Source organism: Puntigrus tetrazona, chromosome 25 (assembly GCF_018831695.1).
Source record: "Puntigrus tetrazona isolate hp1 chromosome 25, ASM1883169v1, whole genome shotgun sequence".
In the NCBI taxonomy this organism is placed as follows: domain Eukaryota; kingdom Metazoa; phylum Chordata; class Actinopteri; order Cypriniformes; family Cyprinidae; genus Puntigrus; species Puntigrus tetrazona.
In genome coordinates this window covers 16,019,370-16,040,735 of record NC_056723.1, presented here as the reverse complement: position 1 = coordinate 16,040,735, position 21,366 = coordinate 16,019,370, and the positions used below count along the sequence as shown (strand labels likewise).

The following is a 21,366-nucleotide window of genomic DNA, read 5'->3' as shown; positions in this document are numbered from 1 at the left end:
TTGTATGTGTGTTAACTGAAAAAAAAGATCAAGTTTTAAAGACTAATTTAAACTCTGATAAATCAAACAACTAGCTACATGCACTTTACCATGTTTTTCATTTTCATTGTAAGAATAGTATTTTTTTAATTCAGTAAAACTCTGAATGCTTGAAGCATTTTTATGTTTTGGTCATCTTTAAACACATCACATTATGTTTTTGATTTGCCATATTGCTAACAAGCATTTGTGCTAACTGCCACAGTTCAGTATGTTTAACAAAACACATCATTATCATTTTCATCAAAAAATCACACATTACAATGCTGTGATTTAACAGTCATCATAGAATCATAAAACGCACTTGTTTTTGTTTTACACGGGCACCGCTAAACCGATAGCAGCCAAGAAGCGAAAACTGGCAAGATGAGAGACAAATTGGTCTGGAGATCTTTCAGATGCATAAAATTGAATCGGGTTTACTTTTCATCCGCAACCTTGGGAAGACCCAGGGTAGTCTTAGATCACATTGCACTAACAGTGCGGCATTGTCACATTTGGCTAAGAAACGTTAGCCTGCTAATATGCCCTTCGCTATGATTTAAAATCACTCCAACTTTGTAAATGAACACCCGCACCGGTTTTTTTTTTTCCAGAGACGACTTGACGACCTTTAATCAGAAATGCGGTGAGTGTGTGTTTTAAGCGTCTGAGCTGTTGCAGCATGGCGGTAATTCTCGTTGTTTAGACTAAGGGGTTGGATTTACGTACAGTTTTAGGGCACGAGAGCATTTGGGCTGCTAGGTCGAGAGCCCTTGTTGTGTATTTTCAGATCGTTTATGCTCTATAAACACACTCTAATCTGGCAGATGCTCTGGATCCGGTCCAGCAGCAGTCGGAAGGGATTTTCCTCAAGTTCAGGGTGTGTGTATGTGAACTCCTTCACTTCTCTCCGTCTGTGAGAACCTTGTTTATCGTATGTTCTCTTCTACATTTGTTTGGGTTCGCGCATTTTCACATTAGTACAAATATCGCAAAGTGAGTGACCTGCGGCTGTGTGAGCGAATGGGCGTTTATCATGATTCGTCCGAAATCAGACTGTGGTCTCGTTCTTTATCTTTGTCCTGCTGACGTTTGTGTGTGTGTGTGTATGTTTGGCAGTTACTATGCAGCATCTTCTGTTATTGAAAGCAGTTGTTTGACACGGTTTGACCCAGTCTCTCTAGTTTCTGGTTTGACCCACATAGTTGGTTTGTGTTATGAACTTGTTTATGTGTGTCCTCGAGCAGATGGAGTCTCAGCCGCAGAGACGTCAGCCATTGAGACTTCTACCCAGCAGGCCTTGCACTACGCTCTGGCCGGAGCAGCACAGCAAGTCCAGATCCACCGTATAGGAGAAGACGGACAGGTGCAAGTTGTGAGTATAATCATTTTATCATCCAAAAGTCCAGTCCACTTTTTGTGTGTATGTATGTATATATATATATATCTCGATATCGAGATGTTGAGCTTCAAAGTGTTTGCATTCCATAGACCCCTTTTTGTTCTCAAAAAAAGGCCAAAAATGTACACAGCTTACAAAAGAAACATCACATAATGTAAATAAGATGTCACAGAATAGGAATATGTGAATAGGAATCTGGGGCCGGGTCGCGGGGCAGCAGGGACTCCCTGACTTCCCTCTCCCAGATACTTCCTCCAGCTCTTCTGGGGAAACACTGGGGCCTTCCCAGGCCAGCCGAGAGACATAGTCCCTCCAGCGTGTCCTAGGTCTTCCCCGGGGCCTCCTCCCGGTGGAACATGCCTGGAACACCTCCATCAGGAGGCGTCCGGGAGGCATCCGGAACAGATGCTCGAGCCATCTCAGCTGGCCTTTCTTGATGTGGAGGAGCAGCAGGTCTACTTCGAGCTCCTCCCGAGTGACTGAGTTCCTTACTCTATCTCTAAGGGAGCATCCAGCCACCTTGCAGAGGAAAATCAAAGATAAATCGAGAGCTTCACCTTGTAACTCTGCTTCTTCTTCACTACGACAGACTGATACATCAACCGTAATACTATACCGATTCGTCTGTCGATCTCTCGTTCCATCCTCCCCCTCACTCGTGAACAAGACCCCAAGATACTTAAACTTCTCCAGCTGAGGCAGGGACTCCCCACCAATCTGAAGGGGACAAGCAACCCTTTCTGACTGAGAACCATGGCCTCAGACATAGAGGTGTACTGATTCTCATCCCAGCTGCGTCACACTCAGCTGCAAACCCCCCAAGTGTCCGCTGTAGGTCCTGGCTTGATGCAGCCAACAGGACAACATCATCCGCAAAAAGCGGAGATGACATCCCGTTGTCCCCCAATCAGACCCCCTCCGGCCACCAGCTGCGCCTACAAATCCTATCCATAAAGATATTGACCAGGACCGGTGACAAAGGGCAACCCTGCTGGGTTCTGTCTTACTGTGCAATTTGCAATGCAAACCAAGCTCCTGCTCTGGGCGTACAGGGACCGGACTGCCCTTTGCAAAGGGCCCAGACCATATACTTCCAGAGCACCCCCCACAGGACACCGCGAGACACACATTCGATTGCCTTCGCCAAATCCACAATTAAATTAAAAGTTGTAATTAAGAGTCAAGCATGGCTCTTTACGTTATGATTATTTGATTTTGTCATTATATAAATATTTAAAGCCTTTGCAATGTGAGCACAGTTTAAGAGGTTCTTGGAGTTCAAGGAGGCTATTTTGACTTGGCCAGTATGCACACATTCAGTTCTTTGGCAACCACCACTTTTTTCACCAAACGTAAATATCTTACCTAATTTAGGCATTGCCAAGACCACACATCGATTCATATGCTTCATATAATTCACACATCTCGTAACAATGCATACATAACCATTCATCTCAAATCTGTCTCAGCTGCACAGGCAAACTCATAAACACTCAAACATCTCTGTGTAAGAAGGCCCGGGTCTCCCTGAACCCTAGTTCTCAGAGGAAAAGTCAATCCCCTGCAAGCGTTTAATGGAGATTTAACAGAAGTGTTTCCGCTGTGCCCGATCATAAGGACCTAAACATGATCTCTGACTCTCACAGCTGCATGAGGTCATCTCCACCCCGACACACCATCCGAAATATGATCTGCATACATCGTGACAGCACAATCAAAACCCAGAATACACAATGTACAATCAGGAGAGTTAAATCTGCGGAGGAGTTCTTGGCATCGGCGGACTCAGAAACGGATCTGTCATCTGTTGTTTGTGTAACATCTCCCTGAACCGAACCATAATAGTTGTACTCTCGGAGGCAACAACTCAATGGTCAGCTTTTGTCAAGGCCTTTGGCTCCTCGGATGCTCAGTTCGTGTCACTCGCACATAATCGATAATTTTAGCCTGTCATATACGGCAAACAATGACACACTCTTTTTAGGTTTTGAATGATCGCTTGTGTATAAACTTTCCTAAATTAGACTTTTTTCGTGAATTTTGGGAAGGCAGTGGCGGAAAAAACTGATTAACAAAACCAGTAATATCAAATGTTTAGGAACACATCACGTTGTTTGTGGACAAATGTGTTGTTTCTATACCGCAGTATTGAACTATCAAGCAACACGAGGCTAAAAAGTCATCCAATGTTAACCATGATACATTTGGCGTGTTGTAATAATTTAAATACAGTAAATACTTTTACTGAAAGACGCCAGTCGTTTTGTTATGATTATCATTAGAAAACATCATTACATTGTCATTATTGGTAAATTTGTAGGGGTCTGTGATTTCTGTGAGGTGGAAAACACAAACTGAACTGCGGAATCTAGTCATAAAAACTTAATTTACCGTATAACACAGAATGTCCCAGAATTCGCCAAATTTTGGATGAATAAATCAGAAGTACATGGAATGAAACACATGAACATCGTCAGTTGCTTCATGAGCATTTTGCTATTTCTTTTGAGAAAAAATATCATCATAATGTATACATGCAGAAACCTAAAGATCTTCACAGCAACCCGTCAAAATAAAAGTTCAGTTTAATTTGAAGAAACTTTGACAGAAATATATTACTCACTTGTAATTACTAAATATATTACTCAGTTGTGTGTGTGTGTGTGTGTGTGTGTGTGTGTGTAAATAATAATATATACATATACAAGATTTTTAATTATTATTTTTATATTTTTGTGGACATTGTAATACATTGGTACTCATAATAATAATAATAATAATAATAATATTTATAATAATAAAAATGTTAAATATATTGTAATATATTTTAATAGTTTAACTTTATTTTATTCAGCACACATACATTAAATATGAAAATATGATAAAATTAAATAATAATAAAACATTTTTAATGATAATTAAAAAAATCCAACAAAAAACAGGCTGTTCTTCTGAAAGAATTATGAAATATAAAATATTTTCAAATAAAAAGTGGTTATTTTTAAATTGTAATACTATTTTACAGTGCTACTGTTTTTAATGTATTTTTAGCAAACAAAGGCAGCTTTGATATGGAAAATATTCCAAACTTTTGACATCTAATTTATGTATTGTCTGTATTTGTATTATTTATGACTTTCTTAGCCAGCATTTTATAACCTGTCTCCTAAACAGGAACAATTAAATAATGTTTGCATGCTTTACAATGTCAAATAGATTAAAATGACATTAATTTGGGTGTCTTGTTCATTCACAGATACCACAGGGACACCTCCACATAGCTCAGGTGCCACAGGGCGAACAGGTGCAGATCACACAGGACAGCGAGGTGAGCATCGTTTCCTTTAGCTTCTTCTTTCTCCGAGGCTCTTTGTGTTTCCCATACAAAGGTCTCAAGGACCTCACCACCTATCCATACATAATTATAATTATTATCAGATTTACTGTGATGTTTGACAGAGATATTTCTCTCAAGCACTCGTTTCTAAGGCCCGAGTACTCTGTGTCCTAGATTTGAACAGGATTATGTAAAGGTATCCGCAAATATGTAAACATTATTTTGATCAGATCCATTCGTCATCCTGAGAGGAAGAGAGACGAGGGAGGAGAAGAGAATAAATGTTCAAAAGCTCTTCCTTTTGATTGCCATAGACTTTGAGTGCTCATTTTTTGGGTAAATTCTCAGTAATATTGTTTGTTTTTATGTCCAGAGCTTAGCAACAGCGTGCCACTTCATCCAGCCTCCACTCCACAAAGACTGTCTTTGTAATATATTTGGCTCGCCTCATCAAAACCATTTATTTGAGAGAGTTTGTAAAGGAAATGAGCCGTCCTAAGATCATTTCCCTTTATCCAGATATTTGTCAGGTGTGTGTGTGTGTGTGTGTGTGTGTGTGTGTGTGTTTTATAATCAGATGGAGAACATGATTGAAAGTTTGTTGTGGTGCAGCAGTTTTATCCCTAATGAAAAACTATGTGTTATGTAACTGACACTTTCCATCGGTAAGATACAAAACAGGGTCTGAAATTCTCTTTTGAAATGGAGAATGCATGTTTCTTTTTTAACAAGTTGTCAGTGGAAAAAAACTTCAGATGTTGATCACTAACCTCAGGTGGTCAAACTAAATATGTTTACTCTGTTTTGTTTTCTATTCATGCTTTGAGGATTGCAATGTTTTCAATCCTGTTACTCAACTTTTTGCGTCTTGTTTTTTTTAGCAGTAAAGATAAAATAGTTAGTAATGGACAAAACTAAATATTTATTAGATGCTTTGCTTTCCATTCGTGTTCTATGAGGATTGCAATATTTTCAACCCCGTTAGTCAACATTTTGGTTCCTTGTTTTTTAATAATAATTAATGAAAAAAAAAACATTTAATACCATTAATAAGTACCATTTTGCCAAAATGTTGGGGTTTTTTTTATACAATGTTTAGGGTAACAGGGTTGAATATGTTTGCACATTGCAGATGCACAACACTGAAATAACTGAGAGGAAAAAATTATACTTCCTACTGTGGGAAGGATTCAAATGCTGTGTAAAAAAAAAAAGTGCTGAAATCATGTGGTAACAAGGTTGTGATCGTGTTGAACCGAGCTAAATATTACAATACTGGTATTTAAAATGAATTTATAATTACAGATAGTTTGATTACATATAAATTGAATAGAAATTTGATAGATGTGAAATAGTCTTCACATATACACGGCAACATTTTCGAAGATGACACCCGTATTGGGTGTTTACACTAAAAGGATAATGGTGGTGTTTCTTGATTCTGGCTAAAAATGTTGTGTAAACACATTTTTACATTCCACTGCTTTGATTTCTGTTGTTTTTCTTTTTTTCTGCATTTTTAACGTTTCGCTTGACACATTGTTGTAAAAACATGCTCAGCTTTAAACCGTTAAAAAATGTTGTTTTTTCTTCCATTCGACTACTCATGTCTTGCCTTTTTAAACACAAAAATACATTTCTTCATGAAAGCCCTCTAATGCTTTTGTAAAAATATGGGACATTAATCTGTTTCTCAATTGAACATGTCTTTCTTTGCTTTCTTACAGGGCAACCTACAGATCCACCAAGTGCATGTCGGGCAAGACGGCCAGGTAAATGTAGGTACTCTTTTACATTTATTGCTCTCTCTTCGTGTGACAGTGCCTTTGTTTGTCCTCTCTCATTTTTTATTTGTTCTGAGAAAGTGATGTTTGGGACGGAGTGCACTTCCTGTTTCTCAGCTCACATCAAAGAGGGACTCTAGATCAAACAGGGCTGAAAAGCAATAGAGGCCTGTGTGGAAATTCAGCTCATTTCTCACACACACACACACAAACAAACACTTATACTCAACATCAAAATGTTGGATTGTTACAGTAAACTAGATAAAAATGTGAAATATTGCTCTGGCAACTGACTGACATAAAATAATTTGAAAATTTTCTTTCATTTAAAAAAGTTTTTATTTGAAGGAACATTTATGGTTTTAGTTAAATATAAGAACTTTTTAAAATGTTTAAATTTGTATAATAACTTGAAATATATTTTGAATATTTATAATATTTAAGTACAAAATTCAAATATAGTTTTTCATTCATTTTGCCAGCCCTGTAATTTAACATGCACTTCAAAACTGCTCTTTTTTTTTTTTTTTTTTTTTCTCAGAAACTTAAAATTTAGCTTATGCTTTGCCATTAGGGCAGCTTTTGCTGTTTTATCAGTGCTTGAGTTTTTTTTTTTCTTTTTTTCTAGCCTGTTTCCCAGTTCGAGCTTCTTAGACACACTCATGCACCCATAACATTTTTTTTTTCAATATTCCTGGCAAATCTCCCAGATGATTGTAGATACGATGGTATATTTAGTCTTATAGCGCCAAAGTTTGCACTTACAGAAAAAAAAAAATCCTGAAATCTCTAAATGGCAAAAATGCATTAGACAACATCTATCTGTGCATTCACGTGAATCCAAAGAGAAAGAGGAAAGAAAGCGAAAGAAAATGTCATTAGCCCTAAAACAGCGTTCAGATGATTTCCCTGGACCACTTCCACATCTCTCTCTGCATCAGGTCTTTTTGTCCTTTCCAAGGATTTCTTCACTCTGGTTCCTCCTCCTCTTCCTCCATCTCCTCTCTTTTCATCTCCACGTGCTATGGTTCATCTGGCTTCGACTCATCTCCATCCTGTAAACAGCTGGAGGCCTATCCTCCACTCAGCCTCAGGTCAGCCCGCGGCTCTGCAGTCCCCTCAAAGCTTTCTGCAGGGGTATAAATGCTCCGAAAACACTTTATATCGAAGTGTTTACACAGCAATGGAAATTCTGTCATCATTTACCCTCTGATTTTCTTTCTTCCGTAAAACACAGAAGGATAAATTCTGAAGAATGTCCTGGTCACTGGTTTGCCATATAAATACAACAAATTCAAAAATTGGCATTTTGTTAAAGTTTCCTCAAATGGATCATTCCAACTGGATTTTATGAGCTGGATCAAAGTTTAGATTCTCACTAATCAAACTTAGCTACTTCTCTCATTACCTGTGCAACACCACATTTTGCTTCTGTTTCTCACATGAAGTTATCGTATGACTGCACAGGACTTGGAATACAGCGCATGAGTCTTGAGGACCACTTTTATGATGCTTTGTTGTTTTTAATTCTCGAGAAATCAGATTCATTTTAATTGCATAAAAAGAGTGACCAGCAAAGGTCCTCTTGTGTCAGTTTGCTTTCCACAGAAGCATTAAAAAAACAGTGAAGAATAGAGGACGTTGTCTATTATGCATATGGGCCGCATTTTGCCACAGTATTTAATATTTTTTGGCATTATTATACATCATTCATCCAAAAAGTACAATTCTGTCATTGTTGATTCACCCTGGTGTCTTTCCAAACACACATGGCTTAATTTTTTTACCTAATAATCAAGCAAAAAAAACAACAAGCAAACAAAACAAACATGAAAGTAATACATGTAGTTTGTGCATGATTTTTCAAGCCTTCTGAAACCATTAAATTATTGATTGATCTAGTCATTAATCACTGAAAATCTCCACTGTAACTCAGATATAGTGCAGGTTGGAGGTCGGTCAAATGTCTCTGTGACCAAACATCTTTACAGCATATTTGATTTTAGAGCTGCAGTAAATAACTTACATTTTAAATTAGGTTTGGAATGTAGTCCACTTTTCATTCAGACATTGTTTTATGTTTATTTTGTATTTTTCATACTAATTGGGGATTGAAAGATGCGGCCTGTACAAAGCTTTTCTTGCAAATAGTTCCTTCTTTTGTCTGGTTAAGCAGGGATTGTGAATTGCATTTGAGTTTTTACATCTCCATCTGCCCGCCATGTTCTCTCTTCTGTCAAGGAGAAGAGCCCTTGATTTACAGGCTGTCGGTCTATATTATCGTGCCGTATCATTTAGCCCCTTTCCACTATCTAAAACAAACACGCACACAGCCGGCACATGAAAGACTTCCATGAGAGAAAGTGAAGGAGTGTTAACAGCGCGTTAAATCAGTCGGTGATCTCTTATCTGATGCCCTCTGATCTGACCCCCACATCTACAGAGGTTCCAGAGCGAAAGATAAGGGAAGAAGTTGAGAAGAGGGTGAGAAGACTGAAGTTTGAGGCGATTTTGTTTTTGGTTGGTACAATTGGTTAGTTCCACATTGTGCTCGCAAATTCTTCAGAGCAGACGTTGCAGATGTTTATTTCTGAAACCTCTCAGGCCTTGTGTTTTCTATGAACAAGAGTTCTTTATTTACTTCTCTTTTACAAGGGGATGGTGCACAGCTGTGCACCCAGTTGGGGATCTGAACAGTGTTCCAGTCACTTCCTTGACCAGTTTTGAGGTAGATAGGAAGAATGGAAGTAGGAAGAGGGAGTTTTGGCTCCTGTTGGTAAGTCCAGGTGCATTAGTTGATGTTTGGCAAGTACAATGGATATGTGAACAGCTCTGCAGAGGTGTGGTTGTATCTGAGTCTGTTTGCAGCCAAGTACTGCCTATTTTGGCAAGGAAGGTAAAGTGAGCAACCAAAATTCTGTTTATGGCTGTTGTAACTAAAAATCAAAAAGTGATAGAAAGTGGTAGCTTGTTCAAATAATAAAAGTGTGGGTAGCACTACCAGTGTTTTCTGATTCAAGAATAAATGACTCTTAAAGGAATAGTTCACCCAAAAAAGGACAATTCTGTCATCATTTACTCACCCTCAAGAAATTCTAAATCTGTATGAATTTTTTTGTTGTGCCGAACACTAAGGGAGATGTTTTGAAGAAAGTTTGTAACCAGGCTGTTTTGATATTTTAACCAGTATAGTACCGGTACAGTACTGTACCTTTTTACGGTACTTTATTCTCTGTGTAATAACAAAAACATTTATTTCACAGAGAGAAAAAAATAAGTCCAAAACTCTCAATTTTAACATTTTAAACAATAGGGCCTATATTTTTTCCTTTTTTTTCCGAAATTATTTTCTTTTTTTTTCTGATTATCAAATGAAGACATGAAACATATATTTATTTTTAATCAAATCAAATTGGACTATTCCTTTAAGCTGTTTCTTGTAGTGCATCAATCAGAAAAACACTTGAAGGGGTATTAACACAGCAAAGAAACTGAAAACGTATGTAGTTTACCCATTTATTTACTGAAAACACACATTTTTTAAAACTAGTTTCATAGTGCACGTTTTTGAAAACAATAGTGTTCCAATTTCTGTGCATACTGCAAAAAAAAGCTGCTTTGTATTTTGTTAGTACGTTTTCACCTGTATGTGAAAAACGTGAAGGAAAAACATGACAATTTTTTAGCATGTTGTTTTGCAAACAGTCAGTCTGACGAATCTTTTACTGAATGAATGAATGTGTTTGGTCTTGGCAGAATAGGCTGAGTCTTGCTAATGCCAATACATCCACAAATACATGAAATCACCCCATAGCAGATCCATACATGTGGAGCTGGGGAAGTAGGAGGGTTGCTGAAGCGCACTACAACTCCTGCAGAATGCACTAGCCAAGTATGTGAATGTTGATCAGCAAGCTCATTGGCTGCTGACGTGAAATGAATCTAATCAGCTGCACCATGAGAATAATGTGTTTATTATATCAGATTAAGTTAGAACCTATTGACCTGCGCCATCTAGAGTTTTTAGCCATAAAATGCACATAAATAGCAATTGAACTGTGTAATTTGGGCATTGTAACAAATATGGGCATTGTAACTGAATCTGAATCTTTAATTGTCTTTTTTTTAAGCGACTCAACCCTATGAGGTTGTTTTATTTCCCAACACACTGATTAAAATGTACCATTAACAGTATCAAATAAAAGTACTGCTCCATAGACCTTTGACTGTGTCTGCAGTTGGCATGCTGGGCCGCTCAAACAAACAGCACAGTGTTTTGAAAGTAACCTGCTACATTTACGTAGCAGGATTATTGGCACTATCTGCACATCTAACATTGAGCGCTACAAATACAGACTGCACCATAACCAGACCCAATAAAGACTTACTCTAAGCATGCTTATTCAAACAAATGTAAAAAGAGTTAGGAAAGACTACTGTGATCTGTTTCTAATCTGTTTTTTTGGATTTGTTGTTTTATTGAATTTGGATGAGACAAAAATGAGCTCAAAAGTTTGAATATCATTCACAAGCCGCATCTGTGTGTTCAATTGATGTAACTTTTTCCCTCTGTAAATGTGTGTATATTTATATTGGTATGTATGCAATTATGCCCATTTGCGATCCAGAACTTCAAGTTTCCTCTATCTCAGTATTGAAACCAGATGTGCGCAGAGCTCGCATCCATTAAGTACCTGCTGTAGGATCTAAATTCTCCAGGATTTAACTTCCAGCCCAGTTGTTGTCACAACCTTGAGGCTTTAGTCCCAATTCAAGCTCCTAAATGAATTTACCCTTAAGGCTTTTCCTCTGGTTATAAAACAAAATATTCTAAATGAAATGGTCCAAGGCTTTTTGCGATCCCAGTGATCTTTGTGTCCTAATGGAGGGGATTGTATTTTACAGCATTGCTGATGCTCTTGCCTGTCTTGGGTCGTGATAGCGGCGTTCTGGAAACGAATGTGTACATGGCAGGGATTCAGAGATCTTCTCGCAAACATTCACAAGTAAATCCCTTGGTAGGCTATTGGAGACAAGTTCCCATAGACCTTCTGCAAGTCTTGTCATCGGTGGACATTTGAGTACACCAATCACATTGCTTGACTTTCCTCATTAACAACGAATCATCTTCGTGAGAATCTCACCTCTTGTGTTACTGCCAGTTGGAATGCAGTGAAAACATCTGATGAACAAGATGCAATAAAATCATCAAGTCATCGAAATTTATGCTGCTGTGAGATGCTTTCCATTGGAAACATTGAAAACGTAGAGGAAAAACATGAGGTTTGAAGGCGGGACTGGACTCTGTGTCTCCTTACAGAGGTTGTTTCAAGGTCATGCAGATATTTTACAAGTTTACACATAGAGTGATACGCCATATCCTGTCAAATCAGCAGTATAATTAGAAACATAATGAAGACAACACAAAGAAAAGAATTGACATTTTGACACTAATACTGAGGCTTTATTTCTTTGTTCCCGAGAACAAGCATTGCAGCTCGGGTTATCTGCGTGTTGATAAATTTGTTGTAAAATAGAGTTATTTATGTCATTCTGTCTTCTCTTTGAATCAGGAGTCTTATAGATGTGCGTCTGTTGTACGAATTGTTCAGGGTCTGTTTAATCCCTTCTTTTTGGATAGGCTGTAAAAGATGGGTTTGGCTACAGGAGCAGTATCTCAATCTTCGACAGGGGTCATATTTAAAGTTGTTGTTAGCGATTTGAGTATTAGGATGTCAAGCTAATTTATCTAGAAGATATTTTGTGCTTGTTTCCCTTTTAATCTAGCCTGCAGTCAAACCATTAGTCTGAGAAACTGCAAAGCTTTACTTTCACAGAATATGGTTTCATTTGGTTGTTCACCAATTCAGTCGTGGATGTCATACTCGTATGAAGGCTTTTTAAAAAAAGAGACTGTACCATTTTTCCTAGTATTTCTTGGCACATTTTAACATCCTTCTTAGCTTGTCTCCTGTTTTACAAGCTACCTTGCATCCAGCTTGTGTTCTTTGAAGCATTTTTTCTTTCTGTCTTCATGTTGTCCATTACAGATTTCCTTACCTTCCTTTTAAACTTCCTTCCAAACTTCTGCAGATCTTCTTCACCTTCGTACTGCGCTTCCTTCCATCCGAACTTCCTACTGAGCTTCCTTTCTTCTAAGATTTTTTTCCGTTTCATATTTCCTTCAAAGCATCCTTTCTTTCGAGCTTCCTTCTAAATTTCTTCCGAGCTTCCCCAACCTCCTAATGGCCTTCCTTCCTTCTTTCCAAGCTTCTTTTGTTTAAAGTTTCCTTTAAAGCAGCCTTTCTTTGAGCTTTCTTCCAAATTTCTTCAACGCTTCCTCAACCTCCTATTGACCTTCAAGGCTTCTTTTCAGTCTCAGGTTTCCTCAAAAAGCATCTTTCTTTCAAGCTTTCTTATAAACTTTTTTAGATTTGTTCAGAATTTTGTTCCTGCCTTTAGTCTTCCTTCCTGCTGCAAGCATTGTTCCATTTGAGCTTCTTTTCGACATCCTGAGGTTCCTTTTTTATTTCAAACTTTCCTTACCTTCCTACTGAGCTTCCTTCTTTCCAACCTAGCCTAATTTCTGCTAAACATCCCAAAACTCTGCTAAACTTCCTTTTCATGTTTTTTTTTTCTTTTCTTTTCCTTCAGTTCTCACATATTAGTGAATCAGATCATTGTCCAGTACCAGTGGCCAATGTCAAATGTTACAGATTAAAAATGTTACCAAATCCTGCATTGCTTCAACATTACTAAGAGCATAACACGTGTGGAGGTCTAGATTGGCCCCAATGAATGGACATGTGATTTTTATTTTTTTTTTTTTTTTTAAACAAAGCACATTGAATAGCATCATGAGCATTTCATGAAACTTTGATTTCTTCAACATTAATGATGTCATCCCATTGCCTAATTATTTGGACGTGAAATATCCACTAGAAATTATTTCTGCTTCCATGCTCAAGGCAATGTTAAATTGGTGTGGATACAGTACTGTGTATGATGGAAGGTCTCCAAGTTTGACTTTTAAAGAATTAAATAAGAAGATAGTTTGGGGTTTAAGAAGATATCATACTCGTGCAAGCCTAATACTATATCTAATGAGACTAGCTTGTTTGTGTGGATACATTTTGGTAATGTATCAACCACATACTCATCAAACAGGAATTAGCCGTTGAGCTCAAATGTCCTCAGATGTCCTGATAATATTAAATGTCGGGGTGAAACAAACAGATTTTGGATACAAATTTAGACTCGTCTTTACTGTCCAGCCTTTTTTTATTCTGAAGTTCCTCTGTCTGTTTGTGGGAGGTTTTGCAGCAGAAGTGATGTAGGACTCTCCAAAGGTTTTAGGAGTTCACTCAGTTTGTCCAACGTCCTGTTGGCCCTCTTTCTTTCTGTCTGTGTATTTCCCTCTCTCTCTCTCTCTTTCAGAACAGTTAGGCCGTCACATCTGTCCTGGCTTAGGTCTGGCCTGCTCCAGATGCACAAGTTGTTGGATTCATGTAGAAACTGGGCGGAAGTGTTTACCTTTCCAGAGAGACTTTTTTCGTCATACTGACAGCTCTTGAGGGTATGAGGGAACTGTACATGTTGCTGGGAGACTTACCTCTTTCACAACACAGTTATTGAAGTGTGCAAAAAAAAAAGTTTTCTTCCAAAATAGTTTGGAACCTGCATAACTCATGAAGAGGCAGATTTCATCAAACTTATTAGTAGAGTGTAACCAATTTTCATACAGTTTTCGGGGCAATTCATGATTTTTATCATTTATAGCTAGTTGAGAATCATACACAGTGAAGATGATGCTAGAACAGCGATAATGAAAAATGGAGTTTGGGAGGAACAGCGTGTTTGCACAGTTGGTTGTTATGTTTCAGCAAGGCCCCAAACTAAATGTTTTTTGCATTAAGCTGCTGTTGTTTTGTTCCTCGTTGTCTTTGCTCCAGTTCCTCAATGTGTTTGCTGTCCTACTCTGCTGCTGAAAGCATTACTACATAAGAGAAAGATTTATTCGGGGTCCTTTTTTCTTGTTTGCTTTTAGTCCCATCAACCCAAGCTGACAGCGGATCCCGACTCGCTCTGCCAATTTTTAAACCCTTTGTTTGGCAGCTCGCCTCTATAGAGATAGCAGATTTGAAGTCTGGCTGCATTCAAAAGAAACCCGGCTGGGCACGGGGGTAGGTTAGCTCATGGAGACCCTTGAGAAAAGGGCACGATCCATTTCAGTTTCAAATACCTTTTTAATGCGAATTCAATCCAGCCATGAGCGCGAAGGCAAACAACTGGCTTGGTTATTTACTCTTGTTTCCTTCGAGAGTTTGATTTACTCGCTAATGACAAACAGAACACGGATAACTAATGTCTCAAACGAGGCCTTTCATTTCTGTCAAAGTCAGCAGACCTCATGCGAACACACCGGTTCGACCCCGAATGCTTTAGCTCTGGATTTCACCTTTTTCTGGCCAAGATTGGTGACACATCAGCCTTGTAACAATTGGGCAAGACCTGTAGCAGCTTTTGGACGACTTCAAGAGCGTCTCCGATGTGATGCGTGTTTTGAATTAGCTTTACTTTGTTTGATTGTGTTGGAATCACGTTCCCATGCTCGGTGGAGCGGAGAGTCGTCTTGAGAACAGTTGTGAGGCCGGAAGTCAAGCGATGAGAACGGGTTTACATTGCTATGCGTTTGCAGGCGTTCTCCCAGCATTGTAAAACTCTCATTGTGTTAAGTCGCACAGCTGAGCACACAAACAAACCTCACTTGCAGTTTTAAAATTCCTGTTGTTGAAGCCGTGGTTGCTTTGACAAGTATTATTCAACGGATAAATCCCCAAAACGCACTTTTTAATGCGGAAAAAGTGCATTTCCTCCTTTTATGAGGCCTGACGGATGGTTTCAAAATGTCATATGGATGCTCAGTGAGCGGCATGCTTCATGATTTGATTGTTTTCATGATTGTCCTCATGAGAAAGTATCCAAGTTTTAAGTTGGTGCCTCCTGTGTGTGTCTTAGCAGTTTTCTGGTTCAGATAAATGATGGTATGAGAAACAGGAAATGTAAAAAGACATCCCTCAGCTGTGAATTACTCTAGTTCCCAATAACTTTAGATGTTTGTGTGTGCATATCTCTGTGCTTGTGCATGTGTTTGTGTTTAAGACCTGCTGGGCCATCCTTTGGCTGTTCGCATGCTATTCTTTGTTTACCAGAGTAAGTGGGTCAATAACACACAAGTGTCCATGATAAAGAAAATGTTTTAATGTGGTTCTGAATAACATTTATACCATTTTTTCGGATCAAGATGTTAATACACTGCCTGTCGTGTTGTGTAGCCATCAAGTAAAAATAACATGTTTTCCTTGCACCTGCCACACAAGTGAGTGTACACAATCATTATTTTCCAAAAAATGTTAACATTTTTAAGGTAATAATGCATTTTAAAAAAAAATACTGTTAATTATTTATAAATAACATTAGGTTTTTAGGACGCTGTACCAATTGACATTTTACTCATTTTATTTCAATAATAATATTAAACAGTTTTAAGAGACTTAATAACACTGTTATGATGGTCTGGAGTCCTACCTAAGATATAATTTCCTGATATGATTTTAGTTTAGTTTATAATTAGTTTTATTTAGTTGGGTTTATTTGTAGTTTAGTTTATTATTATTATTATTAGTATTATTATTATTATTATTATTGATTTTGTTTAGGTTTTGTTTAGCATGTTTTGATTTGGTTTTGTTTTAGTTCTTTTATTTTTATTTATTTTTTTACATTGTTTCAATTGTTTTGGTTTTAGCTTGCTATATATATATATATATATATATATATATATATATATATATAATTTTTATTTATTTATTTATTTTTTTTTCTAATTTGGTTTATTTTTTGTTGTTTTTGTTTAGTTAAGTTCTTTTTTTGTTGTTGTTTTTTGTTTGCATGTTATTCACACCATGTGACTTTTTTTTAAATTTCAAGTTTTTCTTTTTAAACAAGGCTTTGTTTTTCATCATTATGATAGAAACCCCATTTCAAAAATGTATAAAAATGCTCATCACAGAAGAGCTACATTCAAGGCAGTGTATGTATGATATGCATTTTTCAATAATGTTTCATTCCATTCAAACCAACCAAGAATCATACACTCTAATTATTACCCCATGATTTGACTGGCAGCAACATCTTCTCTTCGCAAAAAGGAGTCGTTGTGGTGAAATTGGCATCTTTTCTCCATGCCGTTGGAGACATGGTGGGCATCTAAGCATGCCACTGACTCACGACTTCAAAGTCATCGTCTGTGCTAGAATCCGGGCCGGGGGGTAGAGGCGAACTGGATCCGAAACTGGGGTTCTTGTGGGATTTCTGTGCAGCGCAGCAGATTTTCTCTCTCCTAATTGGGAGTGCATGGCAGTTCTGTTCCCACTCGGGGAGACTCAGATTTGATTGTTTATGCCCACACTGGTGCTCCGAGGCGCTGATGTTGTCGCGACGAACCGGAGACGTGTCACCACATGGAGTCGCAGCAGAGCTGTAATGATTAACGATTAGTGTTTAGTCTGTAGTTCACGTTTCATTTCAATTCCGTCCCACATGGTCGTTTTTGAATGAACGCCGTGCATGTGGAAACGGTCAACTGCTGCAATCGAGAAATCACTGACTCACAGTTCAGGTTGAAGCCTAGCGCCAGTAATTGAAGGAAAGCCGGAGGATCCAAAACCATCGTGACCACATCAGAGCGCCTTGAGCGGTCAGATGATGTGTAATCAATGATGTGTTTGGGCATTCGAACGCGACGTGTGAGAGTATACGATCATGCATTAACATGCAAGTGTTTTTGCTTTTATGTGCCTGTTTTGCCATGAGTTGGCACAGGATGGAGATGTGTTTGTGAGAGCTCAGCTGGAAACTAGGCCTTCCACAAGGCTGTTATGATGAGCGTTTGGATGCGTCACACATGCAGAATCAGTTTCACGTGCGTAAGGAAATGCGGTAAATCCTTGGCTTGATTTGAATTAGATTTGCAACACCACTTAAACGCCAGATTGAAATTTCAGACTTGGCAATCAAGCGAGAGCATTCAAGCTGTCAGTTTTATATTATATCACATAGTTTTGCACCTTTAAATCAGTTAAACAGTTGCTTAAAGGCAAACAAAATGCGTTCTGACAATCCTGATTGGCTTGTTACTATGAGAATGGAAAACATTTCCTCCCTTTGGGTCGCATCCGAATCGATGAACTATCATAGATCTTACTTTTTGACTTCTTGGTTTGGCTTTTCGAATCGAACGGCTTCAGCTCCAGTTGCTTTTTGGGATCGCGAAGTGTCCCAAAGTTGCATATTTCAGAATCCAGCAGATGTTGCACATCATCCAGATGTTGTTCGCCTACCGTATTGTAAATACTCAGTACTGGACTTCCTACTCTTGTGACAGTGTTTGCATACTGCAAGTGATGTTGGACTTTTGAACTTCCTGACAGTGTGATAAGAAGAGCTGAAAAACAGGTGCACATTAGTGAGGTTTATGAAAGGCAGTTGCATAAGCTATAGAATGCGTGGAAACATTAACAGATTAAATGTAAACTGTGAGAAATGTAATTTTGTTTAAACAGTAGGATGATGGATATGCTGTGGACGTTTAGAAAGGAGCAATCAGTGTGGATTGAAGGAAGGAAGAAAGCGGTAATAGTTTTAGAAAGGAAAGCTCAGTGATTCATTTACCCAGGGTATTGGAACATACTTAGATAATCATGGACGTGAATAATTTCCATATTAAAATCAAATTAGCATCAGTATCTCACCTTCCACTCATAAATAACATTTTGAAGAAACATTTGATCCTAGCAGCAGCAGTGGAGAATAACTACCATTCAGCTCAGGATTGCATTTGTTTCCTACAATCAAACCATTTCCAGGCCTACAAAAAAATATATGATAAATAAGAATGTAATTAAGAATAAATTAAGAAAAGTCATGGAAGTGTCTATAATGTATACATTTATTCTATAGTTTTTAATTTATTACAGTTTGATGTTCACTCTTTTTTAGACACACACAAGTTCTTCAAGTAGCTTCTATGTCTTTTGCTACTTTTTTGTTAGTGTTTTGTTCTTGTTATGTAGCAACTGGCTAATTAATGTTTATTTATCATATTTTATTTATTTATTTTCCCCAGTTATAAACTAGATATGAAAACACTAAATTTTATTTTTATATTTAAAATTTTCCTTTTAGTTTAAGTTTTAATTCCATAAATATTTTTTTATTTCTTCTGCTTTTGTCATTTGAATTAAATAAAAATCTTTATTATTATTATTATTATTATTATTGTTATTATTATTGACAACATATGTAATTTCATCTCTAAAAGTATTTTTTTAAATTCCAAATTTTTATTTCATACTTTCTTAGGGCTTCATTTGAATTACCAAAAAAAAATTATAACAGTTTTCATTTAATTTTAATTAACAATAACCGCACTTATTTTTCATCTCTTAAGACAAACGAAAGTCAATTAGTAACTGCATACCCAGAAAGCTTAGCGACATATATTTCGAACACACTGTGATTTGGAGCTCATCTTTTTTGTTTTGTTTCTTCATATGAAGAATATTTGCTCTGGTGATTTATTTTATAACACCATTGTATAAACAGCATTAGTAACCCGAAAATTAGTCACATGATTCTTACTACAACCATGTAGCCGTGTTGGGAAATTTAGCAGTTGTTGTGTCTAGTGCGCTTTCCCACAGATAAATAAAGCGTTCGGCTTAGTTTGACCTAGTCGTTTCCTTAAATGTTCTCATTTTTCCCGCCTGTTTCTTAGGTTCTAAGAGGGCCGCAGCTGATCGCAGTGGCGTCGACCGACGGGACCGGCGGGGTTGACGCCTCTCCACTCCAGGGTAACGATATTCAGGTGCAATACGTCCAGCTGGGAACGGTGACCGACCACACCGGCGCAGTACAAGTGAGACGAGCCAAAAACACACACAGGCGCACACACCATCACAGCTTACTGTAATAACGTTTTCATCAGTGCTGTCAACATTATCTACGGCGTACAGCTGTTTTATTTGAGGGAGGAGAGTTTTGCGACTCAAAATGGTTAGCGGCGTTGCGCAGTTTGGGGTGGGCGGCAATTCTGCGCCAATGCCGCTGGGTGGCGTAGTGACCAATAAATATACATATATATGATATATATATATATATATATATATATATATATATATATATATATATATATATATATATATATATATATATATATATTCAAACTCTCTCTCACCCCATGTGTTCTTTCTAGAAATTGTAGGCAGTGATTTTAACCTGCTCTCCGCTCTCACTTTCGGCTAATCAGCAACCCTGATCAGTTTGTTTTTCCTCGGAATAATAAATAGCCCTTAGTTGTCCTTTTCCTCCCTGTCTATTTTCTGGTTTTTATCCCTCTTTTCCATCTCATGCTCTACATCAAGTTCTCAACATGCTCAAACGGTCCTTGATGTGTGTTTTTACTCTAATCACTTCCCCATGATGCCGTTTCGGGGGCCGCTATATGGCGTGCACGCATATTCAAACGCATTTAGAGGTTCGACAGTCATTACAGGTCGCCACATTTCCCCGGGCTGCTCTCACGTGTTTGATTCACGCGAGGCTCCAAGCTGGGTTGAGGAGCGCAGGCACAATTTGACTTGTATATTTGACATCTGCTTTTACGTTTCTGTCTTCAAAAAAGAGAAACAAAGAGCAATCAGTTAAACCTCGCAATGGGAAATTAGCGGGTCAAATTTTGGTTGGCCAAAAAAACTACGAGAATAAAATGGTTTCAAATAAATAGTTCACCCAAGAATTAAATTAAGCCGAACGTTTGCTCAGGCCGTCCAAGACGAGTTTGTTTAGCATTACATCGCTTGCTCACCAGTGGATGCTCTGCAGTGAATGGGTGCCGTCGGAGTCCAAACAGCTGATAAAAACACCACAATAACCCACACCACTCGGTGGACCGGTTAATGTCTTGTGATGAGGCAAGTGGCGTGTTTGTAAGAAACAAATTCATTTTTATCATGAAACTGTTGCTTTTGGTTGAAATATGAGTCTATAATTCATAATAATGCGTTCTTAAGTGTAAAAGTAGTCTCATCTGAATCAAGAGAGAATTATGCACAGATCAAGCGCTGTTTACAAGCGAAAAAACCCTTCTAAACAAATATATTGGTGGATTTGCATGCAAGTTGACAATAGGAGGACATTTTCACTGGAGGAGTAATGAATTATGGACTTGTATCAGCTGTTTGGACTCCCGTTCACCGCAGAGCATCCATTGGTGAGCAAATGATGCAACGATAAATTACTCTAAATCTATTCAGACGAAGTAGCAAATTTATCTAATTCTTAATTTATGAGTGAACTATTCCTTTAGTGTATACAGCTGGCGCTTTAATATATATAATTAACGCTGCAAGACACTGAAAGTACACTATTTATACATTTTTAGGACAGGAATCATGCATTTTGTAAGCGTTTCAAAATGTTACAAACAAGTTTGCCAATGTCATGGAAAATCTGGAAATTAAAGAAAAAAGATCAAATAAAAATTAATATATTAAAATCTAAATGGAAATCAGTGCTAAAAATTAATGTTTAATTTTTTTTAAATGTTGGCTCTTGTCGGTTATGATGTTTTTTTTCTATTTTCCTCATTTGTTAGCCGCTTAATAGATAAAAGCATCCGCTGAATGACTAAATAAAAATGTCACCGGTTAGAAACATCCGGTTCGACGCGCGTTTTTGTCATTTTGTACGTTACCAGCAAA

The 21,366-nt window shown here is 37.7% G+C and overlaps 1 protein-coding gene across 5 annotated transcripts in view; it reads left to right on the top strand.

Annotated features, from left to right (window-relative positions):
• LOC122331055 (BTG3 associated nuclear protein) overlaps positions 1–21,366 on the top strand; it is a 37,189-nt gene that overhangs the window by 10,629 nt on the left and 5,194 nt on the right. For 4 of the 5 annotated variants that reach the window (XM_043228492.1, XM_043228494.1, XM_043228493.1 and 1 more), the window contains exons 9-12: positions 1,269–1,396; positions 4,680–4,751; positions 6,488–6,538; positions 19,383–19,523. In XM_043228492.1, the coding sequence (XP_043084427.1) occupies positions 1,269–1,396; positions 4,680–4,751; positions 6,488–6,538; positions 19,383–19,523 (392 nt within the window). The remainder of the gene's footprint in view (positions 1–1,268; positions 1,397–4,679; positions 4,752–6,487; positions 6,539–19,382; positions 19,524–21,366) is intronic. The other variant, XM_043228496.1, reaches the window with a different exon arrangement.